At 42.8% G+C, this 26,057-nt stretch overlaps 1 protein-coding gene across 1 annotated transcript in view; it reads right to left on the bottom strand.

The window, feature by feature from the left end:
* Positions 1–26,057, bottom strand: part of LOC142661479 (netrin-1-like) — a 116,278-nt gene that overhangs the window by 29,277 nt on the left and 60,944 nt on the right. Inside the window, exons 2-3 of the mRNA XM_075838875.1 lie at positions 5,758–6,782; positions 3,661–3,849 (exon numbers count right to left, since the gene is read on the bottom strand). Of these exons, the coding sequence (XP_075694990.1) occupies positions 3,661–3,849; positions 5,758–6,751 (1,183 nt within the window). The 5' untranslated portion in view covers positions 6,752–6,782. The remainder of the gene's footprint in view (positions 1–3,660; positions 3,850–5,757; positions 6,783–26,057) is intronic.

Genomic DNA, 26,057 nt, shown 5'->3' with positions numbered 1-26,057 from the left:
CGCAGGATGGGTTTTAGGCAGGATTTTACATAGAAGCAAACCCCTCCCCCTTTCTTATTAGTACAATCATTTTTAAAAAGACTGTAACCCTGCATTTTTAACAGCCAGTCATAGCTATCATCCAGCCATGTCTCACTTATCCCCACTATGTCACAATTCTCCTCCAGCATTAACAACTCTAATTCCTAAATTTTGTTATTGAGGCTTCTGGTATTAGTGTACATGCACTTTATGTGTTTATCTGTACCACTTTTTCGTATTATTTCTATTAACTGTTCTAATCCATTCCTCTATTCTACCCCATGTTCATTTCTTAGCCCCAGCTCACTAGCTATGCTGTCCTTCCCCTATACATTAATTGCCATCCCCATTCCCTAGTTTAAACACTCCTCCAATCTTCTAGCCATATTTTCTCCCAACACAGCTGCACACTCCCCATTTAGGTGCAGTCAATCCCTACCATAGGGTCTGTAGCCAACTGACAAGTCGGGCCAGTTCTCCAAGAACCCAAACCCCTCTTCCCTAAACCAATTCTTTAACCACTACTTCACCTCCCTAATCTCCCGCTGTCTCTCTGGTGTAGCACGTGGTACAGGCAGTATTTCTGAAAATATTACATTTGAGGTCCTTGCCCTGAGCTTGTTACCCAAGTCCCTGAAATCTTGTTTTAGGACCTTCCACCTACCTCTAACTTTGTCATTTGTGCCAATGTGCACCATGACTGCTAGGTCTTCACCAGCCCCTCCCAATAATCTGTCAACGTGATCTGGGATATGCCGAACCCGAGCACCCGGAAGACAGGAAACTGTTTGGTAGTCCCGATCTTTGTGACAGATTGCCCTATCTGTTCCCCTAATAATAGAGTCTCCCACTACCAGGACCTATTTAGCCTTTACTATACTTCCATTTCCCTCCTAACTGGAGCAGACATTCCCCTGGTTGCTAGAGGAGGTGTCTAGCTGCAGAAGTGCTACCCCTTAACTGATGTCCCCCTCATTTGCCAACTTGGCAAAGTTATTGTGGTGTTTAGATCAGGACTAGTCTCCGAGACACTCTTGCCTCTACCCCGCCTTCTAACTGTTACCCAGCTAGCTGCCTCAACAGCCTGAACCTTCATGCTCCCATCCTCCCCTGCATCTGCCCCAGTGGGGGCTTGCTCAGCGAGCACAAAACTCCTCTTCATGTTGTCAATTGCCCACAGTGTTGAAACTTGCTCACTTAGATCCAGAATCTGGGCTTCCAAATGACCAATTCTCACACACCCTGCACAGCAGTATAGTCCCTCAAATGGCTGTTCAAGGATGGCATACGTGGCACAGAATGTACACTGGGTAGTATTGGCAGCAATGGAGTTCATTGTGTCTAATGGGGATCTAAAATCAATATACCGTTGTAGGAAAATAAAATACACTAAACACCCCAAGCAACAATTTCTTCTGAATTGACAATCTAAAGTTACTGAATCTTAAGTCACACTTAAGACACTGCACACTTGAAATCAATGCACACTCCCAAGCTCACACACATAGCACATAAATCATATTTCTATCCCAAACCTTGTTGTCTTTTATATTTTAGAGTAGATTGTAATGTAATTTGGGCAAGGTTCTCTTGTCCACTGTAGCTTATAACTTTTATTCTTTATGTGTTTTTTCTGCTAATGTGGCCATACACATGAAATAGATGTGAGCTGAAACTGCTGATTTCAGAGGGTTCGCACATTGAAAAATAAGACATTTATTAACTCAAAAAGAGAACAACAGGTTAAACAACCAAACTTGCTCATTCTTTTCTGCTCCTAAGATTATCTTCTCTGTTTAATTTCTTTTAGGATTTATGAAGAACACAGCTACACCTTAAAACAGAAGGTATCACTTCCAGCACATGTCCACACAACATGGAAATTAATCCTGATTCTGGGATAGTGGGCAGAGATATGATAATTGTTCCTTTATGCCCTTGGTGGCCAACTATACACCCAGAACTGATGGATACCGCCTAATAAGTTCAGAGTTCTATTAATTCCAACTTTTTTTTTCTTTGCTTATTGGACTTCATGCAAGATACTGTGTGAAATCATGGCTCTATAGAGATAGGAGTCGGCAAAAAAATAAGGTAGGCTTAGAAATACACATGCTGTGATTCTATCTGTTGGGCCCTTATCTAAGTCTACCAGATGTTAGGCTTAGATACATGGCCCATGTGTCATCCTGTCTGATGGGCCCTGTATCTAAGCTTACCACATGGTAGGCTTAGATACAGGGCTCCAGCAGACCGTATTCTCATACTGTATAAGATTACTCTTCACCGGGGCTCTGTATCTAAACCTAGCCTGTGGTAGGCTTAGAAACGGGGCCCATAAGACAGGCTCACACATGATGTGGTCGTGTCTGCTGGCCCTGTATCTAAGCCTACCACATGGTAGGCTTAGATACAAGGCCCATGTGTGATTCTATCTGATGGGCTGTGAAACTAAGCCTACCACATAGTAGATTTAGATACAGGGCCCCAGCAGACTATAAACTTATACTGTATAAGATTACTGTCTGCTGGGACCCTGTATCTAAGCCTACAGGGTACAACAGACAGTATCACACATGGGCCCTGTATCTAAGCCTATCACATGTGTTACTAATGTTTTTTTTGTGTTTGCGCTTTTTTTACAGGTTCGGTTTTTGGACTAAGTCAGATTCGAGGACTACTTTGATGATGGCTTTTTTATTTGCAATAAAATGGTTAATGAGGGTTGTGTTTTTTTTAATTCCAATAAAATATTTTTTCAGTGTCTTAGTATTTTTTTAAAACTTTATTACTACTGCCTTAGTAATAGCTGCTGGCTGATTGACAGCGTCCATTACTAATGCGGGGCTTAGTGTTAGCCGATGCAGAGGCTAACACTAACCCCTATTTTTATCCCGATACCCACCGCCACCAGGGGTACTGGGAAGAGCTGGGTGCGATCCAGTACCCGACCGTCTGTAGTGAGTTCGTTCATTTTTTCGCATTGGAAATTTCAGTTTCATATATTTTTATTTCTATTTCTTACCTGTTGATTAAAATAACATCCATTTGATTTTTACAATTTTAGTGGAGTGTTTTATAATGTTTCTTTTTCTAGAAACAAGGGGAGGAAACCTCCAGCTCACCAGTCCAACGCCCGACACTCCAGCTTCGCTCGGATCTCCGCAACGGTCCACGGTGGATAGCAAATAGAAATGGAAGAAATTGATCCAGCGCTGTCGGAGTGTTTAAAAAGGAATGTAATCCTATGTTTATTCGATATCAGAGAAGGTATAAAATCGGACATACAGGCAGACTTGGTAGCACGGCAGTAGTGAGTAGAATATCGAATAAACATAGGATTACATACCTTTTTAAACACTCCGACAGCGCTGGATCAATTTCTTCCATTTCTGTTTCTTTTTCTTATCATCATTAAACTTGGCTATTAAGATAAGCACATTTTAGGGGCCTCTGCCTTAGTGGGTCTATGGGAGTTACTAAAAGAGCTGAACAAGCTTGTGCTTGGCCATGCAACTGGCTGATCTTCAATTCAGTGAGCCGCAAGTATATTATAAAGAAACACCTAAAGTACACCATATAAAAATACATGTGATTTGTTATTAGTTATATTAAGTAATATTATCTATTGATACTTACGCTTGCAGGCTTTTCGGCTCGACATAGGTTTGCTCAAATCACGCTTATAACTCTGTTTACAGTAGTGACAGTGGCGTCCAGCAGTGTTGTGACGACAGTTTAAACATACACCTCCGCTTTTTCTACCTGATAACTTATACAGTTCCATGTTAAATCGGCAACGATTTGAATGTTGATTGCACTCACAAGCTATAACAGAAAAAAAAATTATCAGTTTACATATTATTACTTGTTTCATAAAATTTCCTTCATCTTATACCTTATAAGGATTTTAAATCCTGATTATTATATAGAAGGCCTGGTAGAACAACTTTCCTCTAAGCCTCTAATAATTACCAGCATGTTCACACACAAAGCAGCCTTTCAAAGTTTCCAATATAATGCACTAGATGCACTAAAGAAGCGACAGATGCACTGCTGGAGATAGGGATCAGGGACGGCTATTCTTTTTGGAGCAAGCATTCATGACTTACAGTCATCACATAGTCCTGTGGTCCTGTGTGTAATTGTGCATATGTACCTCACGCATACTTATCAACATTTAAATCCCAAATAGTGAGACATTTTTAGCCCCAACCCAACTAGGAACCCCAGAAATGTATAGAATATCCACTTTTAAGTGCCAGCTAGCATAACCTCCTCTTTTGCACTTGATTGGGATAGTTGGTAAGAATGCTGATAGGACATGCAGGTGGATATGGTGATGATGGAGATGATGTAGTTCGACTGACAGCTATAACTCTCAACTCCCGAATACATTTCGGGCAGCCCCTCTAGTTCTGAAAATGGCCACTGATGGAGCGGCATGTGATGCGACCCCGTCCCTCAGCATCTCCTATTGTAATGCACTGCACCTGCACTAGTTTCCTGGTGTGCAAGTGCAGATGAAAGCTTTGTATAATTCTTTCATTTGTTTACCAGGAAACTAGCATTGGTGCAGTGCATTTTTGGGTCCATCAGTGACCATTTTTGGGACGAGAGTGGAGGGGCTGCACAGGAAGGAGACCCGGATAGCCACGGGGCAGTGCTTCAAGATGTAATAAACTTTTGTGTTGGTAAGCTCCACAATTTTAAAATAAATGTTGATAAGCAATGTTGAAGTGTCTATTACATAGCAAAATTAATTATGCATTACAAAAATTAATTATTAAATGAACAATGAAAATACACTGTACCCCTGGAGTTCTTTATTCTTTCATCAACTGTGGCAGAACAATAAAAGATTAAAGAAATGTAGACTAAATTAATTATTCTTACCAGTCTCACTGAAGCTCCCCTGCTGCAGGATTTGTGCAGTATACTATAGGTGAAAAACCTGCATGCTTCATTACAGAGCAAAATCAATAGCTAAGGCATACAATGCATCTTTTTATTAAACCTCCAGCTCTTCTAATGCATTAAATGAGAAGCCATGAATTAAAAGGCAGCATGTAAATCTTCATTGCTTTCAGGAGTATGAAGAGTGAATGCAGCCAAAAGAGGTGAAAACTGTATTTTGTACATCTATTAAGTTTTAACATAATACCTATAATGGTGTTCTGCAGTCTGTCTGTACATTTGCCATATGCATTATTATTTTAAATTGAAGTACTCAGTCTGACCCTAAATTATTCTTTAATGTAACGTGATGTTTACTATAATATACAATAGTGAGTAACACCCACCAAGAACTTTTTAGATAAGTAAACCTGTGACAAAATGTCTTTAAGTGGGATCACATGGCCACATCCAATAAAAATGTTAGTACATAAAGTTCCTTGGAGGATGCCATGTTGTTTCACTTGGCCAATCAGCTGAGCAGAAGGCTCTGTTACCATGCAGGACATGCTTTTTAAAAGCGCCCTTGTTGGCTTAGGGCATCTAAGTGGCAGATTCCCTTTTAATGAATTCTGGCCAAGTACTATTGCTATTTTTACTATATTTTATAATTTTATGTTATTCATATATCTGCCACGGAAATAAAAAAAAATCTGACACAACAAAGGCTAAATCTCAGTGATAGAATAAAACAACACAAAAATATATTTAAAGATCATTATACATATCCATTAAATACTGTTAGAGAGATTGTCATTAACTGTACCTTTGCAAACTTACCCACGCAGTCATGTGCATTGCTTGGAGTTGCTCTTTGCCAAGGCCTATCATAATAAAATGGCTTGCAGGCATCACATTCTGGACCAATGGTATCATGTTGACAGTCACATACAAAACCCTCCTTACTATCTATACAACTTGATGCATGACCATTACATTTGCACCTTCCTCCAACCTGGAATTCAGAAACTCCATAAAAAGCAGTTTTCCTTCGGATTCCAATTTTCTTTCCATGGTGAAGTCGATTAAAGACCACACGGATATCTGTGGCTGTCACCCAATCTTGCAGAACAGGACTGTATTCAAATCTGCGTGCTGAGGGACGACCCGCTAATGGCATAAAAGCTACAAGTCCTTTAGTGAGGGGTTTAACTCCTGTTTGAAAATCAGTACAGGTGGCTTCATGCTGCATGGGTTTTGTAATAGCACTGGTGGTTGCCTGGTCATAAACACGACGGCAATGAGTAGAATAAAACTGGAAAGGGATCCATGCTTTTCCGTGGTCCATAGATTTATAGATTGCCATAGATTCAGGACGTGGAGAACAGAAACGTAAGCTAACATAAACTAGCTCAAATCTTCGTCCAAGTGGTAAAGTCAGTGTAACATTCTGTGGATACGTAATACCACTTTCTGACCTCCAGCATGTTTGGGCATCTGTGTCGGTCATATATGATGGTGCATAGGAAGTTTCAGTCTTCCTCAGATCACATAACTGACATCGTTGTGATGTCACATTTGTAGCATCTAAAAAGGAGCAGAGTTTTTGTGGTGTACGTCCACAAGTGTTGGATGTAATTACCTCTTTCCCAAGAGCAACATTGATAAAATCTGGGATACAGTATTTTGGCCTATGTTTGGCATCATAACATGGGCCATATTGAGACCCACGATGGGTTGTAGCTTTATTTGAATTATTCTCCTGACCCTTGGGCACTGGGCACAGCAAGGAGATGATATAAAAAGGAATTAAACCCCACAAAATTCGAGGCATGACAGAGCAATCAAGATGTTGGAAACATTACCTTAGAGAAAAAAATTATGTATAATATAAATATTCCAAGAAAAGCAACTCCTGCTTACAAAACAAAATATTTAAAACATGTACTGGAATAAATGTTATATATATATATATATATATATATATATATATATATATATATATATATATATATATATATATATATATATACAGTATATATATATATATATATATATATATATATATATACACTAAGATATGTGCAAATAATCCTGGAAAAACAATGCATAGCATAATGCCTATCAATTTTCACTATGCTAATGAAAATCTCATGACTTGATCCACTAAGATAAGTTTGTTTAACATTTCCTGCAATTTATCAAATCTCCTCTAAATCTGCATGGGAAGGATATACTCTAAAACACCACATTTAATATCATATACACATTATGGGAATAAACAAGCTAGAAACAGGATGAAACAGATGTGGTTAAAGAGTCTCTGTCACCACATTATAAGTGGCCTATATTGTACATAATGTGATCGGCGCTGTAATGTAAATGACAGTAGTGTTTTTTATTTAGAAAAACGATCATTTTTGACGAAGTTATGACCTATATTAGCTTTATGCTAATGAGTTTCTTAATGAACAGCTGGGCGTGTTTTCCTTTTTGGCCAAGTGGGCATTGTACAGAGGAGCGTATGACCAATGAGCATCATACACTTCTCTCCCTTGATTTACACAGCACATAGCGATATAGCTATATTGCTATGTGCTGCCACATAAACACACTATAACGTTACTGCGGTGTCCTGACAATGAATATACATTACCTCCAGCCAGGACGTGATGTGTATTCAGAATCCTGACATTTCGCTAATACAATCCCGAAACTACAGCACACAAACGTAATCTCGCGATATTACGCTTGCTGTGCTGTTGTGTCGGGATTCTGTTAGCGAAGTGCCAGGAAGTGCCAGGATTCTGAATGCACATCACGTCCTGGCTGGAGGTAATGTATATTCATTGTCAGGACACTGCAGTAACGTTATAGTGTGTTTATGTGGCTGCACATAGCGATATACCTATATCGCTATGTGCTGTGTAAATGAATGGGGAGAAGTGTATGACGCTGATTGGTCAGCGTCATACTCTCCTCTGTACAACGCCCACTTGGCCAAAAAGAAAAAACACGCCCAGTTGTTCATTAAGAAATGCATTAGCATAAAGCTAAAATAGGTCATAACTCCGTCAAAAATGATCGTTTTTCTAAATAAAAAAAACACTGCTGTAATCTACATTATATCGCCGATCACATCATGTACAATATAGGCTACTTATAATGTGGTGACAGAGCCTCTTTAAATACTAAAAGAAGAGTCATTAAATAGTTATAAATAAAAAAATCTGTTGTGTAAAAGACAAATATGGGCAGCAAAGATTAAAACAGAGGACTCATTTTCAAAGAAAGTAGAAATAAGCCAAAAATATTTTTCAAAATACATATATTTGAAAAAACTGAAAACTAAAAGTGTTGGCCCCCTCAAAAATAAGGATGAAGATGAGGAATAGTCTAAACATTTTTACTCAGCAAAATCCAATGTCAGATGATAGGATCAAGGTAGAAGTAAATTCTCCATTAAACCTGCTTAACCCAGCAAGAAGTGCAGCGCCGCCTTAAAAACACTAAAATAGATAAATCACAGGGTACGGATGCTATACACCCTCGTGTTCTGCAAAAATTAAGTACTGTGATAGACAGACCCTTATTTCTGATATTTAAAGAGGCTCTGTCACCAGATTTTGCAACCCCTATCTGCTATTGCAGCAGATAGGCGCTGCAATGTAGATTACAGTAACGTTTTTATTTTTAAAAAACGAGCATTTTTGGCCAAGTTATGACCATTTTCGTATTTATGCAAATGAGGCTTGCAAAAGTACAACTGGGCGTGTTGAAAAGTAAAAGTACAACTGGGCGTGTATTATGTGCGTACATCGGGGCGTGTTTACTACTATTACTAGCTGGGCGTTGTGTATAGAAGTGTCATCCACTTCTCTTCACAACGCCCAGCTTCTGGCAGTGCAGCACTGTGACGTCACTCACAGGTCCTGCATCGTGTCGGCACCAGAGGCTACAGTTGATTCTGCAGCAGCATCAGCATTTGCAGGTAAGTAGCTACATCGACTTACCTGCAAACGCCGATGCTGCTGCAGAATCATCTGTAGCCTCTGGTGCCGACACGATGCAGGACCTGTGAGTGACGTCACAGTGCTGCACTGCCAGAAGCTGGGCGTTGTGAAGAGAAGTGGATGACACTTCTATACACAACGCCCAGCTAGTAATAGTAGTAAACACGCCCCGATGTACGCACATAATACACGCCCAGTTGTACTTTTACTTTTCAACACGCCCAGTTGTACTTTTGCAAGCCTCATTTGCATAAATACGAAAATGGTCATAACTTGGCCAAAAATGCTCGTTTTTTAAAAATAAAAACGTTACTGTAATCTACACTGCAGCGCCGATCTGCTGCAATAGCAGATAGGGGTTGCAAAATCTGGTGACAGAGCCTCTTTAAGGATTCTATCATGACTGGGTCTGTTCCATAAGGGTATGTGCACACACACTAATTACGTCCGTAATTGACGGACGTATTTCGGCCGCAAGTACCGGACCGAACTCAGTGCAGGGAGCCGGGCTCCTAGCATCATACTTATGTACGACGCTAGGAGTCCCTGCCTCGCTGCAGGACAACTGTCCCGTACTGTAATCATGTTTTCAGTACGGGACAGTCGTCCTGCTGAGAGGCAGGGACTCCTAGCATCGTACATAACTATGATGCTAGGAGCCCGGCCCCCTGCAGTGTGTTCGGTCCGGGTCTTCCGGCTGAAATACGTCCGTCAATTACGGACGTAATTAGTGTGCGTGCACATACCCTAAGACTGGCGCATAGCAAATGTGGTGCAAATATTCAAAAAGTGGTTCAAAAAGTGAGGCCGAAAACTATAGGCCTGTAATTTTGACCTCCATTGTGGGTAAAATATTTGAGAGTTTTTCTAAGAGATGCCATCCTCGAATATCTCAAATAAAATAAACTGTTAATGCAGCATCAGCATGGGTTTATGAGGGATCGGTCCTGTCAAACTAATCTGATCAGCTTCCATGAGGCGGTAAGTTCTAGACTGGATCTGGGTAAGGCCGTGGTTGTGGTGTGTCTAGACTTTTCAAAGGCATTTGATACTGTGCCACATAAAAGATTGGTATACATAATGAAAATTTGGGGACAGGGGGAAAATATGTGTAATTGGGTTAACAACTGGCTCAGTGATAGAAAAAAGAGGGTGGTTATCAATGGTTCATCCTCAAGGTAGGTCATAGTTACCAGTGGGGTTTCACAGGGGTCAGTATTGAGCCCTCTTCTTTTTGATACTTTATTAATGACCTTGTGGAGGGATTACAGAGTATAATTTCAGTATTTGCAGATGATACTAAGCTCTGTAAAGTAATCAACACAGAGGAGGATAATGTAATACTACAGAGGGATTTGGGGAAGCTGTAGGCTTGGGCAAAGAAATGGCAAATTAAAGAGGTTGTCCACTACTAAACAACTGATGACCTATCCATTGGATAGGTCATCAGTATATCATCGGTGCAGGTACGACACCCGGACCCCGCACCGTTAAGCCGTTCCGGCTGCCTCCGTGTACCGATATGTAGGAAGACGGAAGCAGTTGGCTCCGTACATAGCATAGCGGCCGTGCTGCTGAACTGCAGCTCTGCTCCTATTCACTTGAATAGGGGCAGAGATGCAGTACGGCAGCTCGGCCGCTATTCAGGGGCCGAAGCGAATTGCTTCCGGCATGTACGTCTGGTGCTCGGAGGCAGCTGGAGCGGCTTAACAGTGCGGTGTCCACGTGTTGGACCCCCACATATCATGTACTTATGACCTATCTAGTGGATAGTTCATCAGTTGTCCGGTAGTAGAGAATCCCTTTAAGTTTAATGTGGATAAATGTAAGGTTATGCACTTGGGCCGAGTAAACTAATTTTACAATTATTCTTTATATGGTAAAACTGCTACTGAAAAGACTTGGGGATATTGGTGGACAGTACATTTACCTTTAGCAACCAGTGCCAGGCAGCTGCTGCCAAGACAAATAAAATCATGGGATGCATCAAAGAAGGCATAGATGCTCATGACAAGAACATAGTTTTGCCTCTATACAAATCACTAGTCAGACCACACATGGAATATTGTGTACAATTTTTGGCACCTGTGTATAAGAAGGACGTCGCTAAACTAGAATGAGTGCAAAGAAGGGCCAACAAGGTAATTAAGGAAATAGGTGAATTGCAGTACCAAGAAAGGTTATGAAACTTTGGGCTATTCAGTTTAGAAAACAGACGGCACAGAGATATTTTTAATGTTCTATTTACACCTAAGCCTGTAACAAGAACTAGGAAGCATCCCCTATTTCTAGAGAAAAAAAGGTGTCACCATCATCCCAGACGTGGATTCTTTACTGTGAGAGCAGAGAGACTATGAAACTCTCTACCACGGGATGTTCTGATGGTTGATTATTTGAACAAGTTCTAGAAGGGCCCTGATGTAGAATTTGGTAGATATTTTTAGGTTTTATTTGTGAAAAACACCCAAAATTTAGCGAAAGCTTGAAAAAATGTGCATTTTTTTTTAGATTCAAAGGTATCTGCTTGTAAGACAGATAATTATACTACACACCATAGTTACTAGTAACATTTACCATATGTCTACTTTATGTTTGCGTCAGTTTTGAAAATCCTTTTATTTTTCTAGAATATCGCAAGGGTTATAACTTTATCAGCATTTTGTCACATTTGCAAGAACATTTGCAAAACCTATTTTTGTAGGGCCCAGTTCAGTTCTTAAATGGCTTGTACAGGTCTATATGTCAGTAACCCTATATATCACCCCATTTTAAAAACTGCACTCCTCAAAATATTCAAAATAGCATTTTGGAAGTTTCTAAACCCTTTAGGCGTTTCATAGGAATGAAAGCAAAGCAGAAATTCCATTAATTTTTTCCCCCCCTATAATACAGATTGTGTTAACAGAGAAACACAACTCAATATTTATTACCCTGATTTTGACATTTTTAGAAATATCCCATGTGTCCCTAGTATGCTACTTGACTGCAACACATGCCTCAGAAATGAAGGAGCACCTTGTGTATTTTGGGGCCCTCTTTTTATTAGAATATATTTTAGGCACCATGACAGGTTTGAAAATGTCTTGTGGTGCCAAACCATAGGAAACACCCCCAAAAAGACACCATTTTGGAAACTACACCACTTAACAAATTCATCTAGGGGTGCAGTGAACATTTTGACCCCCCAGGTTTTTCATAGATTTTATTAACATTGGCCCATGAAGATGAAAAATGTAATTTTTTCCAATAAGATGCAGTTTTAGCTAAAATATTTTAATTTCCACAAAGAATAAAAAGGAAAAAGCCATCCAATATTTGCAAAACAATTTCTCCCGAGTTCAGTAACATCCCATACATGGTCATAAACTGCTGTTTGGACACACGGCAGGGCTCAGAAAATAAGGAGCTCCATTTGGCCAGATTTTGTTGGACTGGTTTCTGGGCTCCATGTCACATTCGCAGAGCCCCTGAGGTACCAGTACAGTGGAAATCCCTATAAAGTGATTCAATTTGGGAAACTACACCCCTTAAAGAATTCATCTAGGGGCATAGTGAGCATTTTTACCCCACATGTTTTTTTCTGAAATAATTAGCATTGGGAAGCAAAAATAAAACAAATTTCCAATAAGATATAGATTTAGCTTAATTGTTTTTTTCATTTTTACAAAGAATAAAGGAGAAACAACACTGCAACATTTGTAAGACAATTTCTTCTGAGTATGGCGCTTTCTCATATGCTGTGATAAACCGCTGGTAGGTCACATTGCAGGGCTCAGAAGGGAAGGAGCGCTATTTGGCAATTGGACTGCAGATTTTGCTGGATTGGTTTCTAAGTGCCATGTTGTATTTGCAGAGCCCCTGTAGTACTAGTACAGTGGAAGCCTCTGAGAAGTTGATTTGGGAAATGGCACCCCTTGAGGAATTGATCTAGGGGTATAGTGAGCATTTTGACCCCAAAGGTTTTTTCCTGAATTGATTAGAATTGTGCCGTGAAAATGAAAAATTATATTTTTTTGAACAAGATGTAGTTTAAAATATTCTGTTTCCACAAAACAGAAGCAGAAGAAGCCCCCCAACCTTTGTAAAGCAATGTCTCCCAAGTATAGCAATACCCCCATATATGGTCATAAACTGCCGTTTGAACACATGGGAGGGCTCAGAATAGATAGAGTGCCATTTGACTTTTGGAGTGTAGATTTAGCTGGAATGGTTTCTGGACGCCATGTAGCATTTTCAAAACCCCTGATGTACCAAAACATAAGTGACCCCATTTTAGAAACCACACCACTCAAAGCAATACTCTATGTGTGCACTGAGCATGTTGACCATATCATACCCCGTAAATTGTTAAGCAAGTTGTCCCAGGTATGGCAATGCCATACATGTGGACGTAAACTGCTGTTTGGGCACAGTGTAGGGCTTAGAAGGGAGGGAGCACAGTTTGGATGCTAGGGCGCGGATTTTGCTTGGTAGTAGTTTTGTTTAGAGTTTTACTGGTATTTCAATTGATAATGTTGGGGCATATGTAAGCTGTGAGTAGTACATGAGGGCATGATAATGGGGTAAATAATAAAAATATCACTTTGAAGCAATCCGTTGTGCACAAGCCAGTGTCGTACTGACAAATGGTGTTCTTTCTTATCCAATCTTTTGGAGCACAATCTGCACATTTTTGGGACCTATCTTTCTTTGTAGTTTGGGAAACTTTGCAGGGAAAGTGTTGCCCTTTATAATACGGGCACCCTCACTTCCAGATGTGCTATGGCCCTCCCCTTCCTGGTTCTCAAATCCTAGGTTCTTGATAACTACTGAAACTGATAGAATGCTTCCATCTAGCCAGCACATCAGGATGTTTTTTCATCCCCGCCTTACTAGAGTCATAACTTATTTTAATTTTTCCACCCATGTAGCCGTATGATTGCTTTTTTTTGAGGGACAAGCTGTAGTTTTTATTGGCACCATTTTCGTGGGTATGCAACTTTTTGATAACTTTTTATTCCATTATTTGGGAGGCGAGGTGACCAAAAAACAGTGATTCTGACATTGTTGTTTTTTTTCGGTGTTCACAGTGCAGTATAAATGGCATATTACCTTTATTCAGCGGGTCAGTACATTTACAGTGATACCAAATTTATATAGCTTTTTTTATGTTTGATGCTATGTTTAGGAATGTTTCCCTCTGGCCTGCACATCAGGATGTGTTTTCCTCTGCGCCTTACTAGGGCCATAACTTTTTTCTTTGATGGAGCTGTGTGAGGGCTTGTTTTTTGTCGGACAAACTGTAGAATTTATTGGTACGATGCGATTTTTTGATCACTTTTATACATTTTTTTGGAAGAGGAAATGACCAAAAAAAAATGTAATTCTGGCATGCACTGTGCACCATAAAGTACATGTTAACTTTATTCCATGGATCGATATGATTAGGGCCAGGTGTTGGATCCGGCCGGTTCGCCCCGGTTCTCCCGAACCAGTTGTTAAAATGACAGCCGGTTTGCAGAACCAGGTGAAACGGGAAGCCGGAACCGGTCCCCTGCACTCAATTGTATTCACGTCAGGGTTGCCAACCGTCCGTAAATTTACGGACAGTCCGCAAAAACCCAGTGTTTTTTTCTGCTGTCCGTAGCGTCCGGCAGAAATAAACACTGTCCGGGATTTCCTCTGTTCCCTCCGATGATTTTCACTGCGCATGTACATAAATTTACATGTGCAGATACAGTGCAATTAAGGGAAGAACAGCCGGCAATTAGAAGGAAAGCGGCTGCGGTGGAGGAGCCTATGACTGTCTCTGACTGGGGATGATCTCAGTCAGAGACACCTAGACCGTCATTGGGTCGGTACCGAGACCAGTAACATGTGAGTCACCTGGTCCTGACCCCAGGCAGGGGGGTGCGGGTGGGGGTGGATTGATTGTCCGACTCACTAGTCAGAGGCAGCCCCGCTTGTAGTTTTCCAGTGCTTAATTAGCGTGGGAAAGCTACAAGCGGGGCTATGACTGGTGAGTCTCACAGTAACTCCCAGTGCATACTGCATGCAGCAGCAGCAGCCAGTCTGGCTCTAAGACTCTGACCAGTTTCCACCCTCACGCAGCAGACAGACGTTGCTGGCAGGATAGACTGAGACAGTGCCCACCGTTATTGAATTAACCCTCAACTACTAGTGTTTGGCAGGTACTGGATATGATGATTAAACGGAAAGCAACAGTTCCATTAGAATTACCATTGGATTTAATGGTAATTCTTTTGTATCAGTTGCTTTCCGTTTGTCTCCGTTCACTAGGTTTCCGTTCTTTTGAAAGGAAATAAAGGTTCTGCAGATTGCACTTTTGTTTCCATTAAAAAATAATGGAAACCTAGCAAACGGAGACAAACGGAAAGCAACTGATACAAAAGAATTACCATTGAAATTAATGGTAATTCTAACGGAACCATTGCTTAACTTATCGATCCTCTCTTCCTCTGATGGAAGAGAGGTAAACGTATAGAAACGCTAGTGTGAAAGAAGCCTTACTTTAATCGTTTTTTAATTCAACTTCAGTTGTGCCCGTACTCTTCTTTTTACTATCACACTTGTGTGATCGCTTGTAAAAGGTGTTAGTTATGCTCTTTATTATCACTGAGGCCCAATGCACATGACCGTGCCCGTAATCACAGTCTGTGATTACGGGCACAACCGGCTGCGGACAGTTATCCGCATTTGCGGACCGAGCTCCTATTATAAAGTGAATGGGCCATTGACATGAATGGGTCTATAATTACGGACTAAATCTATGGTCGTTTGCATGGCATGGGGCCTTACACTTAATTTTGTAATGTGTCCGTAAAAATGTTGGTCTGTCCGTGATTTTTAGCTCAGTTGTCCAGAAATTTCTGAAGTGGAGGTTGGCAACCCTGATCCACGTCTTTAGGACGCGGATACTATTTGAGTTGACTAGAACTGCCCTGGCGAGGCACATGATGCCTCGCCATTCGGGGCTTTAGTGATAATGCAGTCGGCCACTGCATCGTTCCGTTGGAGGAGGACTGACGTCGCTGGAGGATGGCGCGGCAATGGGACAGGTAAGAAAATGTGTTTTTTTTCCTTCTACTGTGGGTACTATAGGGCACTACATAGGGGACTATATAGGGAATGAGAACTATGGAAGACTATATAGGGAACTAACTACATGGGACTATATAGGGGCCCTTATCTACAGGGAACATCTCAGGGGGCCCTTATCTACAGGGAACACCACAGGGGGCCCTATCTACAGGGTAACATCACATAGGGCCCATGTGGCATTCCCTGTAGATAGGGCCCCCTGTGGCGTCTTCTGTAGATAGAGCCCCTTGTGGCATTCCCTGTAGATAGTGACCCCTGTGGCGGTCACTGTAGATAGAGCCCCCTGTGCCCTTGTCGCGGTCCCTGTAGATAGGGCCCCATCTACAGGGAATGCCACATGGGGCTCTATCTACAGGAAACGCCACAAGGGGCTCTATCTACAGGGAACGCCATAAGGGGCTCTATCTACAGGGAATGCCACAGGGGGCTCTAGCTACGGGGAACGCCACAGGGGGCTTTATCTACAGGGAATGCCACAGGGGGCTCTATCCACAGGGAACGCCACAGGGGGCCTATCTACAGGGGGCACTATACAGGGAACGCTACAGGGGGCACTCTACAGGGAACGCTTCAGGGGGCACTATACAGGGAACGCTACAGTGAATGCCACAGGGGGCACTATCTACAGGGAATGCTACAGGGGGCCCTGTCTGCAGGGAACGCTATAGGGGGCACTATCTACAGGGAACGGTACTACCAATAGAGGGCTCTATGGGGAGAACAATCTATAGAGGGCTCTACTGGGAGCACTATCTACAGAGTGCTCTACTGGGAGTACTATCTACAGAGGGCTCTATGAGGGGCACTATCTACAGGGGTACTGTGTGTGGTGCATTACTTTACAGTGTTTGACACAATTTTATTCAGGAGCACAGTGTATGTTACTATTATATTCAGGGGCACAGTGTGTAGCGCTATTATATTCGGGGACACAGTGTATGATACTATTATATTTGGGGGCATAGAGTGTGGTACCATAAGAATTTGCTCTTCGTTTATAGGTGTAGAAATGTTGAAAAGTGAGCTTCTGAAGACATCTGAGCAGCAAATATACCCATTTCCGCAGAAATGGGTCATGGCCAGACGGCATCATAGAGTTCTGGACCAGATGGAAAAGTAAAGAGAACAACTAGAATCTGAGAAGTCGTCAACGGTGAGTCATTAAATGTGAAGCAGCAACTCCCAGCATATCCTTAACATCGTTCCGGCTATACTGGGAGCTGTAGTTTTATGCCGTACAAACTTATATGGCAGGGTTTAAACTAAATTTGCAAACCATCTCTGTAATGAGCTGCATTTGTACTGGTGCTGTATATATGTACTGAGCTTGGTTCTGGTGCTGTATGTATATATATATATATATATATATATATATATATATATTGTTATATTGATCATAATAAAACCCAAACTCAATACATATATACAGCACCAAATAGAAGCTCAAAACATATATGCAACTCCAGAATTAAGCTCTGCATATAAATACAAAACCAGAATCAAGCTCAGTACATATATACAGCACCACAACAAAGCTTAGTACATATAAACAGCACCAGAACAAAGCCCAGTACATAAATACAGCCCCAGAACCAAGCTCAGTACATATTTATCAGAACAACCAAGCTCAAAACATATATATATGTACTGAGCTTTGTTCTGGTGCTGTATATATGTACTGCGCTTCGTTCTGGTGCTGTATACATATACTGAGCTTGGTTCTGGTGTTGTATATATGTACTGAGCTTGATTCTGGTGTTGTATTTATGTACTGAGCTTGGTTCTGGTGCTGTATATTTGCACTGAGCTTAGTTCCGGTGCTGTATATATGTACTGAGCTTTCTTCTGGTGCTGTATATATATACTGAGCTTGCTCCTGGCACCGTATCTGTGCATTAGCCGGTAGAGTTATCGTGGCTTACAGCGCACGCCGCACTGTCCTCCTCCCTTCTCATGTGCACAGCCTAACTAAATGGGCTGAGCACACTTAGGATATTGAATGTGCGCATATAGGCCTATACGTAATGGATGAGTTTAATATAATGTGTGGGTAGGTCTGTACGCTTATGTAATTATATAAATAGTGTGGCAATCCACACTAAAACATTCTGGACAGGGAATTTCTTTATTTAGAGTCCACTTTAATGTAGGGGGTATTTGGAATATCGTAATTGTTTTATTTTATTATTAGAATCATATGCAATGGCGTGATACACGGCAAAACACAGTGAACCCATCCCCCCACCACATGTTTTTGTCCGAAAAACAGGGAACCTGTTGTTAAAAATTTGAATCCCAACCCTGATTAGGGCGATACCAAATTGATATAGTTTTTTTTATGAATTGCAGCTTTTGAATAATAAAATCACTTTTTTTAATAAATCATTTGTTTTCTGTGTCGCCATATTCTGAAGAGCCATATTTTTTTATTTTTGCATCAACGAAGCTGTGTGAGGGCTTCTTTTTTTGCAGGACAGCCTGTAGATTTTATTTGTTCTATTGTGGGGTAATGTGACTTTTTGATCACTTGTTATTCCATTTTTTGTGTGGAGATGTGACATAAAATCAGGAATTCTGGCACTGTTTTTCATATTTTTTTCTTACGGTGTTCAATGTTACATAATAGTTTTATAGTTTGAGTCATTATGAATGCGGCGATATCAATTATGTATAGTTTATTTTCTTTAAATTATGGGAAAATAGGCAATTTTTGTTTTTTTTTACTTGAAATTTTTATATTTTTATACAACATTTTTATTAACTTTTTAAACTTTTTTTTTTTACTTGAAGACCTGCTTTACGGATCGCTATTTTAATACATTGCACTACCTACATAGTGCAATGTCCTAGAGCTCAGTTTGACATTGTCAGCAAGCACCCTAGGATCCGCCACCTCCTAATAGGCTTCTGTACTTGACAGACCAGGAGGCCATTGTTAGACCTCTGGTTGCCATAGCAACCATCGACACCCCCGGGATCATTTCCCATGCTTGCCGATTGGCTACAACCCCCTTAGATTCACGGCCGCAATTTACAGTGGCATCTAAGGGGTTAATCTGTCGGATCGGAGTCTAGCTCTGGTCCTGGCCGTTACAGCAGGATGTCAGCTGTAATATAAGGCTGACAAGTTGTAATATACAGCTGACAGCCGACGGTGTTGGAGTGGGCTCAGCTTCTGAACCTATGCCATCACGGTAACGTAACTGTACTGTGTTTTGCGGTAACCACTTCCCAACATATATGGCACATGTTGGGAAGAAGTTAAAGAGCATTTTCATGTTTTTTAATCTCCTGATAAAAACCTAAAGGACACACCAAAGCTCTGTTGACACTAGCGATATGGCTTCCGTTTATTAGAATAGCCATGACACTGTGACCGGTGGCAGATTAAGTGTACCATAGGCCCTGGGGTGTTCCACAAACTCGGGCTCCCCTTCCCCACCGCAGCTCTGCTGTGTCTATAGTGAACACCACACTTCTGTGAGAGCATTGACAAATGGGTGTTACGATTCCTCTTGTCAAAGGGCTCTGTCCCTACACACTGACAGTCTCAAACCATCGCTGACTGTGTCACACTGTGTAGGGACACATCGTCTGGACAATGGGAATGGTAACACACATTTGTCTATTAGTCCTGGGTACGCAAGCACTTTATGTGGAATATAAGGATTTCCTACAACAGACATGTCAGGAAAGGGGACAGATCCTCTATAGATCCAGTGGCTCACAAGTGACATCTTCTCTGATGGGAGTCATTCTCTTTTCTTCTACATCTGACACAGACCGGTATGGCGACTTCTTCTGGTGAGACATCTTTGCTCCTCACTTCTGCAGCCATTTCCAGCCTCTATAGAAACACAAAAAATCACTAAGAGACTAAGACACTAAGGCCCAGAACCATGCATTAAAGGGGTTGTCTGGGCATGGACTGGGTTTTCATACTTATGACCTATCGATGTGCACGGACAACCCCTTTTTCTCAGACTAATAAATACAGACCCCAGACCTATTGCAGTCTTCAGACCAGACCCCCCTAAACAAATACACAGACCCCGGACCAGTCTCCCTAAATACAGACCTATTGCAGTCTTCAGACCAGACCCCCCTAAACTATTATAGACCCCGGACCAGTCTCCCTAAATACAGACCCCATAAACTAATAGACCCCAGACCCCTAAATACAGACCCCAGACCTGACCCTCTAAACTAATACAGACCCTAGACCAGGCCCCTTTTAATATAGACCCCAGATGTGCCTAAATACAGACCCCAGACCAGACCCATAAATACAGACCCCTGACCAGACCCCCTAAATATACAGACCCCAGACCATACCCCTTAAACTTCTACAGACCCCCTAAATACAACCCCTTAAACTAATACAGACCCCAGACCAGACCCCTTAAACACAAACCCCAGACCACCTAAATACAGACCCCTTAAACACAGACCCCAGACCCCTTAAACAAATCCACTTATACTTACCTCACAGCTCACCTCACGGTCTTCTCTCTTGCTGCTGGTCTAGGAGCTGTCATGTGACCAGCAGGTCTCTAATCAGTAACAATTACTGCAGACATAAGGTCATGTGACCTTTATGTCTGCAGGTCCTTTAGAGGATAAACACAATGCCGCTTTGTCATGTTTTTTACCGCGATTCACATCAAAATCGCGGCAAAACGCATTGTACTTCAGGGGGCCATGGGCCCCCCGGGAGCCTCGGGCCCTGGGCAGCCGCCCAAGATGCCCAATGATGATCCACCATTGACTGTGACAGATCTATTGTAGAATGAATTCAAAAGGTCACTGATGGTCCCTATTGACTTATGGGATTTGTCTGGGTTACGGTAAATATTTTTGCTGAATATTACTTGATGTGAATATGGTGGCATGTCAAACATCTCAAATTCTGCCAAATAATGAGAACTTTAATATACATCCAGAATATCAGCTTTTTCAATTTGTGTCTTATCTTTACAAACCATTTAGTGGTAGTAGCACATTTTTGTACTCATTCTATTCAATTAAATATATACATATACAATTTAATTAGCATGTACACCATGAAATTACCTATTTAATAAAGACGTAGTGAAAATGCCAGGAACATTGTCTGTCTGTCTTTTCCACTTTACTGCTAATTGTAAGCTTTGTATGCCATTATCTACATTGGCTAATCTAATTTGCTTTGCACCATTTTGTTTTTGTTTGGTTTTTTTCACATTCTTTGCAAGCATAAATGACATGTATATTCACATTTTGGTGTGAAATTTACTGGTCCAAAATTAAAGGATGGTAAGTGTGAGAATTCCTATGGAGTAGTGTTCCAAACTCAGTAAACACAGTAATGTTATCTGACACCCATGTCATGAGGAGATCCTGTCTTGTAACAGATCTCCAAGAGTCTATTGCTCATGAAGTACAGACCTCCTGTCAAACTTAATGCAATGTGACAGCAGTTGTAAAGAATACTTTAATTATAACATAATGATAACATAGAGATAATGTGCTTTCTTGAGCTTATCAGTGACTGTAATAATCATAACTCATATTCCTTCACTGAAATGTATCATTTATATTACTTTGCTAGATTGTTATTTTTATTATATAATAAATACTTTTGCTTCACACAACAATAGTGCTCATTTATGCAGTAAAATAATAATGAAATCTAAAACTGCTTAAAATGGAAGCAAATGTGAGTATCGTTAGTATGGCTAGCTCCACACAAACATATGCCTCTGTATGCAGAATACAGATCCACAATGCACTCATAATTGGGGATCATATAGTATCCATCTGTCATCAATATTGTATAAGTATAAGGCCACGTTCACACGTGGCGGAATTGCTGTTGAATTCCGCTGCGGACAGTTTACATTTGTTTCTATAAATTTTTAGAAAACTTAGTTCAGAAGTTGCAGAAAATAACTGTGTGGAAATTAGGCTGGTGCAGAATGTTCCCTCCGCAGCATGCACATGACCTGCCTAAGTAGAGTCGTGTGTTAACGAACCTTCCTTTTCCCCATCCTATCCCCCAACCCCCACCTTTAGGAAAGACACGTGACACCGAGGTTGGATGTGAAATGGCCACAGCAGCCGTTTATTAATTTTAAAGTTTTATAAAAACAATTTAAATCCGAAACCTTCGGATAACTAGTTAGGAATCCACCAGAGAATTCCTTCTAATAATTCACATGACCCAACATGGGTCAGAAACGTAAATAACAATTTAACGTTAACATTAACCCGAGCAGAGGAAGTCCTTGAAGCCCTTTCAGATATTCCTTTTTTAAGAACACACCGAGTTAGCCATCTGCAAACCACTAATTACCTCCAGCCGTAAACCAGCTCGGAAGCACCGTTCACCTCTGCAGATGGCTCCAACCACTAGAAGTCCACTTCAAGGGGATAACACCCGATGAAGCCCTCAAGTGATATACCGACCACTAGAAGTCCACTTCAAAGGGATAACACCCGATGAAGCCTTCAAGTGATATACCTTCTACCAGAAGACCACTTCAAAGGGATAACACCCGATGAAGTCTTCAACCATGTACCTTTTTTGGGGGACGCATACCCCCGATGCGACCCCCCCACCATTTTGTACTGACTGGCCTCAAGGACTCCCCCCGCCACAGCGAAACAGGCCTTGACCACCTTAAGCCTGTGAGTTCCTCCACACCACCACCGCCCTTTCTATGCCTTCTGCTATCGCCAAGCTCCAAAGATCAATGCCAACCTCGGTCAGATGAACCCCGTCACTCCTCCAGAAATTCCCCACTCCTGACTCCAAATCCCTATGCCTCACGCAAATGCCCCCGTTTTTTGCCACAAAACGGGACACCGCCCGATTAACTTTAATGCGAGCCTTATTGACTCTCTCCACAGATCTAGCTAACCGCCAATGCTTTCTTGGGACTATGTCCGACCACACTATCACCAATTTGGGATAAGATACCCACAAACACAACATATCATGTTTGATATCCCGCACCAACTCACGAAAGGGGCGGACTCCTTAGTCATTCCCACCCACGTGCAACACTAAGACCTCCGGAACCCTATCAAGCCGAGCATATGTCTGGAATTCCGCCAACACCCTGCTCCACGACATACCTCTAAAACCCAGCCAATGCACAACCGCATCCTGTCGCGGAATGCGCAACTGGCGACCATCCGGGCGGACGTCCGCCCTCAAAGCCCCCCAGTGCACGTAAGAATGACCCATCAACCACACCAAACACGGAGGCGAATCTGAAACGGAAAAAACTATTAGGCACCACCATATAACATTTTTAAAGCGTTAACAACAAAATTCATAACATATGGGGGCGGACATAGGACTTAAACCTGTTGGACTCCCAACGTCCAATACGCCTCACCCCCTCATCATCCAACCCCCAGCGCCCCGCTTCTGTTGCTGCGCCAATCCTGAAGGAATGAGATGAATATGAGCCTGCCGCAACAACAACCGCCGTCAAACATTTTTTAAATACAGCTCCAAACTGAAACCTGGACAAAAACGACCCGTCCACATGACGTAACAAAGGCAAATCTGGAGACCCCCTGTTTGGCGTAAAACCCCGCATGCACTCTACTGGGCACATAACCGACCCCGGGAGGGCGAACAAAACTATCAGTTTACCCTTCCCTACTTGGTCAGTTTTTGACCGACGCAACCATACCTCCAGCCGATCTGCGAATAGGCTCACCTCCCCAGATCTCAGCCCCCCTGCCTGTTTGGTACTTGGCGACACCAACTCACCTATTCTAAATGCCCCAAAGAACGCTAACGAAAAAGCCAACCGAAACAAATCCATTTCGTCTGAAGAACGACAGACCGATGCTAATGAACCGCCCAACGAGCTAAGCAAAGCAAACGACACAGGCCTTCTACTATCCGCCTCCACCCTACCTCGGCGCAACCCCTTCACAGCCTGCGATACCATAAATTCCTTCGATACATCCTGAAAGCCCCGCAACTTAAACCCAAACGCCACCGCAGATATGAACCGGTTCACCTTCGCCACTGAAAACCCTGCCTCCCAGGCGTCCCCTAACCAGTACAAAAGTGCCACCAACCTGTCTCTATCCGTATTGACGTCACCCAACTCTCTTACCCACTCCTCCCACTGCCTCCAACAAGCAGCATAAGCACTCCACGTCGTGCGCGCCAAAGACCTTTGTAACAGTTGTTCTACGGGACCGATACCAGATCCCAAAGATGCTCCGGACAAGCCAAACCGAGACGTTCCGCTCCCGGTGCCAATTGCCGAAACCGGTCCCACTGCGAGCGAGAAAGAGCATCAGCGATACAATTCCGTACACCCGGGACATGCACCGCCACCACCCACGCGTTCAACGACAAACACACCAACACTAAATGTCGCAACAATTGAACTACCGGAGGAGAGGACGCCGTGATGTTATTAATGGCAAGCACCACCCCCATGTTGTCGCAGTAAAAACGGACCTTCTTATCCCTGAGCCTGTCCCCCCAAATGGTAGCCGCCACCACGATGGGAAACAGCTCGAGCAGGGCCAGATTCCGCGTGAGTCCACTGGACACCCAGCTAGCCGGCCATTGACCTGCGCACCACGGACCTCCCCCGTAAGCTCCAAAACCGCCCGCCCCAGCCGCATCCGTAAAAATATTAAAATCACTCGTATCCTGCGCTGGGGCCATCCATAGCGAGCGACCATTGTACTGGCCCAAGAAGTCATCCCAAACCTGAAGATCAGCTCGGTGCTCCTCCTTGAGCCGCACAAAATGATGCGGCGCACGCACTCCCGCCGTTGCCGCCGCCAACCTCCTACCAAACACCCTCCCCATCGGCATAATATGTCGGCAGGCGAAATTCAACTTCCCCAGCAGCGACTGAAGCTCCCGCAGCGTCATTTTCTTCATTCTACAAGCCCGCCGAACCTCCAGCCTCAAAGCACCCAACTTATCCGCAGGGAGACGACACTCCATTGCCACCGAGTCTATTTCGATTCCCAAAAAACAAATCGTCGCTACCGGGCCCTCCGTTTTTTCTGGCGCCAAAGGAATCCCAAAATCCCTCGCCACCTTCTGTAGTGCATGAAGCAAATTACCGCAAACCGGCGAACCCCCCGGGCCAACGCACAAAAAATCATCTAAGTAATGGATCAACGAGTCGACCCCGGATACTCCCCTCGTTACCCACTCCACGAAGCTACTAAACGCCTCGAAGTATGCACAAGAAAGGGAACACCCCATCGGAAGGCACCGATCCACGTAAAAAGCCCCATTCCAAAAACAACCCAACAGCCGTTGGCTTTCTGGATGAACCGGCAACAACCTGAACGCCGCCTCGATGTCGGTTTTTGCTAGCAGCGCACCTGGACCCGCAGCCCGCACTAACCCCAACGCCTTATCGAATGAGGTATAAACTACGGAGCACAACTCGTGATCAATCCCGTCATTTACCGACGAACCCTTGGGATACGATAAATGTTGAATCAAACGAAATTTTCCGGGCTCGCGTTTAGGGACAATACCCAACGGGGACACAACTAAATCTTTTACCGGCGACTCAACAAACGGCCCCGACATGCGGCCCAACGAAACTTCTTTTAACAACTTTTCCGACACGACTTTTGCATGCAAGTAAGCCGATTTTAAATTCCTCCGCGTAACCGGAACCTCATAAGGAGGCGGAGGAATAACAAAACCAACACGAAACCCTTCGTAAAGCAACTTAGCCGCCGCCCTATCCGGATACTCATTTAGATAAGGGGCCATCTTTTCCACCCTCACCGGCGACACCCCCTTGACCAGCCGCGGAGGGCTGGTTTCCTGACCTATTTTTCCGCATACATTTTGCCGCCCCGTGTGAAGCCCCATTACACTCGGAACACACGTGCTTGAACTTGCACGTGGCCCCGAACTTACACTGGCCTTCATTAAATTGCCAGCAAAAACCCGCCTTTCCCCCGCCGCTTTGTCCAACCTGACTAGACTGGCCTCCCTGGCCGGCGCTCCCGGGAAAGGACTGCCTA

The sequence above is a fragment of the Rhinoderma darwinii genome, chromosome 10, assembly GCF_050947455.1.
Source record: "Rhinoderma darwinii isolate aRhiDar2 chromosome 10, aRhiDar2.hap1, whole genome shotgun sequence".
Classification (NCBI taxonomy): Eukaryota; Metazoa; Chordata; class Amphibia; order Anura; family Rhinodermatidae; genus Rhinoderma; species Rhinoderma darwinii.
The sequence above is the reverse complement of the archived record's forward strand: the minus strand, read 5'-3'. Positions and strand labels throughout refer to the sequence as shown.